Genomic DNA, 4,430 nt, shown 5'->3' with positions numbered 1-4,430 from the left:
ATGGAGAGTTTGTCTCACTCAGAATGTTTAATCAAGTAATTCGCTATACAGGCCTAAGTTATTTCATCTGCAGATAATGACTAGTGTAAAAATAATGACACAACTAGAGGTACACCAAATCAAATATTATCTTTGAAATGTTTACATTTTTCTCTCATTTCCAGTCACAACATATATCAATACAAATGCACAGTTGCAGACCCAGGCAATTTCTCCCACTGTTGCATCAGATGGTCTTAATATTGAGCAAACGGAGGAAGTGCGCATGTCCTCTTTTTTAGTGTGTAGTCCCTCTCTCACCATTGGTGGAGAAACACGTTGCGTTTGACAGGACTAATTACGCTTGCATCAGTCTACTCACAAATGCTACTCGTCTGAGAGTGTGTTGTCCCACGCTGCTCCAGGAACATTCAATTTTCTCACGAATTTACTGTTATTCAGTGTTCTGCCCCACAATTTCCATCAAAATGGAGAAGAAAAACGGACACACAATGACGGATTCGGTCTCCACCGAAGAGATCTTGGAGAAGAATGGAAAGAAGAAGAAAAGCTGTAAAGACAAGTTGATGAGATTTTTGAATAGGAATATGTTAGTGATAATGACGGTGTCTGGAGTTCTAGTAGGCGTCGGCCTCGGAATGATGGTTCGGAATATGAACCTAACCCGGGCGCAGATGACTTATTTTGCTTTCCCCGGTGAGATGCTTCTGAGGATGCTGAAGATGATCATCCTTCCTCTGGTCGTGTGCAGCCTGATCTCCGGCGCCGCCAGCCTGGACACGCGCTCCCTGGGGAAACTAGGAGGCATCGCGGTCTCCTACTTCCTGGTGACCACACTCATCGCATCGGGAATTGGTGTGTCCCTCGCCTTCATTATCAAACCGGGAGTCGGTGCCGGGGCTCTGAACACAAATAATCTAGGTCTCGAGAGCGTCAATACCAACAAGGAGACCACGGATTCGTTTTTAGATCTTGCAAGGTAACTGTTGCGGGGATGAGGTTATTGTTTCAATAGGCTAATACATGTATTATGTTAAAGAGTGTTTCTTGAAAGGAAATAAGCTAGCATGGCTCAGGGGGTGAGATGACTGGGTAGTAGTAGAGTAAATGCGTGCTCCACTAATTCCCCCGGCCGCCATACTGTAGCCTATATAGGTTACACACATGAGAGCCAAGGCGCATGCTTGTTCTAGTACCTTACATGGAATTACATGGCACTCAGAAATCAAGAGACCTAGGCCTGGATATAGATGGTCATTGGTCAATATTTTGGGGGAATTAGTTAACATATGTTTTTCATTTACGTGATTTGTTTATGCATAATGGTACGATATAAAGCAGTAAGAAAAACAAAACAGACCCTGACAGGAAGAATCACAGCAAACAACATAACATAACTATAGCATTCCCATGAGACACAGGTTCTCACACAGTGTGTCATTGGGTGTCTGTGTGTGTGTCTGCCTACCTATAACTCCCTCTCTACCTGAATGACTGTCTGTGTGTATGTCTGTTGGTCTATGTGTCCAACTATCTGCATGTCAAACGCTCGGCCTGCCCTCCAATCTGTCTGCCTTCCTGTCTGTCTACCTGCCTGTCCATGTGTCTGTCTGCATCTGAGGGACAGCTGACAGCTGTTAAACCCAGGATTCTGTTCTGCACAAAGAAAAGTTATCTGTAGGGAAGCCCAAGCTACGCCACAGCTGGCGTATGTCAACTACACAGGCATGCTCACAGCCATATAGCACAGCCATATAGCACAGCCATATAGCACAGCCATATAGCACAGCCATATAGCACAGCCATATAGCACAGCCATATAGCACAGCCATATAGCACAGCCATATATCCCTGTATGGCTGTACATGTCCATTCAATACTCTGTACATGCCACTGTTGGTGCATGACTGAAAACACTTGTGCCTCATATCATAAAACACAGCATCAGGTATCAATGCAGACTGTCTGGGACAAGAATTTACCTGTCCTGAAGTATTAGTGGTCCATTACAAACTGTCTGGGACAAGAAGCCACCTGTCCTGAAGTATTAGTGGTCCATTACAAACTGTCTGGGACAAGAATCCACCTGTCCTGAAGTATTATTGTGGTCCATTACAAACTGTCTGGGACAAGAACCACCTGTCCTGAAGTATTAGTGGTCTATTACAAACTGTCTGGGACACCCCAGAATTCACCTGGTTTCTCCTGTCTAAATCAGTCACTTATTGAACTATGTGAGAATGAAAACCCCACTTAAGGACAGCAGTGTTGCACCCCAGCATTATGTAGTTTAACTATGTGGGTAGTGAACCAGCCCAGCCTTATGTAGTTTAACTATGTGGGTAGTGAACCACCCCAGCATTATGTAGATTAACTATGTGGGTAGTGAACCACCCCAGCATTATGCACCCCAGCATTATGTAGTTTAACTATGTGGGTAGTGAACCACCCCAGCATTATGTAGATTAACTATGTGGGTAGTGAACCACCCCAGCATTATGTAGATTAACTGTGTGGGTAGTGTTGCACCCCAGCATTATGTAGTTTAACTATGTGGGTAGTGAACCACCCCAGCATTATGTAGATTAACTATGTGGGTAGTGAACCACCCCAGCATTATGTAGATTAACTATGTGTTGCACCACCCCAGCATTATGTAGATTAACTGTGTGGGTAGTGTTGCACCCCAGCATTATGTAGATTAACTGTGTGGGTAGTGAACCACCCCAGCATTATGTAGTTTAACTATGTGGGTAGCATTATGTGGTTTAACTATGCACCCCAGCATTATGTAGTTTAACTATGTGGGTAGTGAACCACCCCAGCATTATGTGGTTTAACTATGTGGGTAGTGAACCAGCCCAGCATTATGTAGTTGAACTAATCCAGGAACTGCCAAGTGATTCCATACATTGAAACCTCTGTAGTTCAGTGAAGTTTGCCCTCTCCCCCTCTGTCTCCCCTGGAGTGCAGAACTGAGACAGCTGCAGAAACGGGTCATGCTGAATGCCGGCCTCACTCTGCTCTGTTGTCAGTCGTTACGTATCTCTGCTGCTATGGCAGTCGGCTACATAAAATATTATATAAAATAATCACATTTATTTTAGGCAGAAAAGTAAACATTTCCTGATTCAAAACCGCTAGTACTTTTGACAAAATTAGCTAATGTGTACACTTTCAATAAAATAATGAATTTGTCCACAGTTTGCGTATTAATGCATTAATTGACAACGGACCAGAGCCAGTAACGTCATGAGTCACGTGATCCGCAGCTGTTTCAGTTCTCCAGTAGAGGGAGAGAGGGGGAGAGGGCCAACTCCACTGAACTAGTTTCAATCTATGGAATCACTTGGGAGTCCCTGGGTAATCTTCTCCTTTAAGTGATGTTGGTTTATAAATTCAATAAATTCCATGGCCTCATTGAACAATTGATTTAAACATTTAATTTGTTTCTTAACCTCTGCTTTCATTAATATTATGTAATCAGAGAAAAACGTGATTGAAGTTATGAATTCACGCAGATTCTGTGGTTATTCATCCTGTAAGGCTTGCTTTGTAGTGGTTAAACAGTTTTTTGTTGTGTTTCTGATGAACCAGAGAGAGGGGCTTTGTCCCAACTATGTCTCCTGCCTCAGTGTTCACTTGTTTGCTTCTAACCACTAGTGGTTAGAGCGTTGGGCCAGTAACTGAAAGGTTGCTGGATCGAATCCCCGAGCTGACTAGGTAAAAATCTGTGGTTCTGCCCCCGAACAAGGCAGTCAACCCACAGTTCCCCTGAACAAGGCAGTCAACCCACAGTTCCCCTGAACAAGGCAGTCAACCCACAGTTCCCCTGAACAAGGCAGTCAACCCACAGTTCCCCTGAACAAGGCAGTCAACCCACAGTTCCCCTGAACAAGGCAGTTAACCCACAGTTCCCCTGAACAAGGCAGTTAACCCACAGTTCCCCTGAACAAGGCAGTTAACCCACAGTTCCCCGGTAAGCCGTCATTGTAAATACGAATTTGTTCTTAACTTGACTTGCCTAGTTAAATAAAGGTTAAATAAAAACATTTAAAAAATCATTCACAAGGAGATTACTGGTTTAAGAAATATGAAGGAAACTCCCACTAATCCATGCCTCCACCAATCCAATGCTTCAAGATTTGTGGGAAGTAGTGAACAAGTGCACACTTCAGGAGAAAGGGGATATTATTATGATGTAGCCCTGGTTCAAGCCTAGCACATTAATGTAACCTCAACTGTTTATCTTGTCTTCCTCTGCAGGAATTTGTTCCCAGCTAACCTTGTGGCTGCAGCATTCCGTTCTGTAAGTATATCTATCTCTCTCTTCACCCCTCGTCATCTTTCTCTCCTCTCTCTCTCTACCGATCAGTCTCTCTCCCCTCTCTTCATCTGTTTCTCTAACTTTCTTTCTCTCTTCATCACTC

General features: G+C 43.8%; 1 protein-coding gene across 1 annotated transcript; it reads left to right on the top strand.

Annotated features, from left to right (window-relative positions):
* Window positions 1–257: 257 nt before the first annotated feature.
* On the top strand, window positions 258–4,309 carry LOC121844083 (neutral amino acid transporter A-like; the record flags this gene model as incomplete). The annotated part of the gene is given in 2 exon segments (XM_042313962.1): window positions 258–979; window positions 4,267–4,309. Coding segments are annotated over 2 exon segments (555 nt in total), but the record flags the coding sequence as incomplete, so codon positions are not given.
* Between the last annotated feature and the right edge of the window lie 121 nt (window positions 4,310–4,430).

This window comes from Oncorhynchus tshawytscha, unplaced genomic scaffold (assembly GCF_018296145.1).
Source record: "Oncorhynchus tshawytscha isolate Ot180627B unplaced genomic scaffold, Otsh_v2.0 Un_contig_9171_pilon_pilon, whole genome shotgun sequence".
Lineage (NCBI taxonomy): Eukaryota > Metazoa > Chordata > Actinopteri > Salmoniformes > Salmonidae > Oncorhynchus > Oncorhynchus tshawytscha.
The sequence above is the reverse complement of the archived record's forward strand: the minus strand, read 5'-3'. Positions and strand labels throughout refer to the sequence as shown.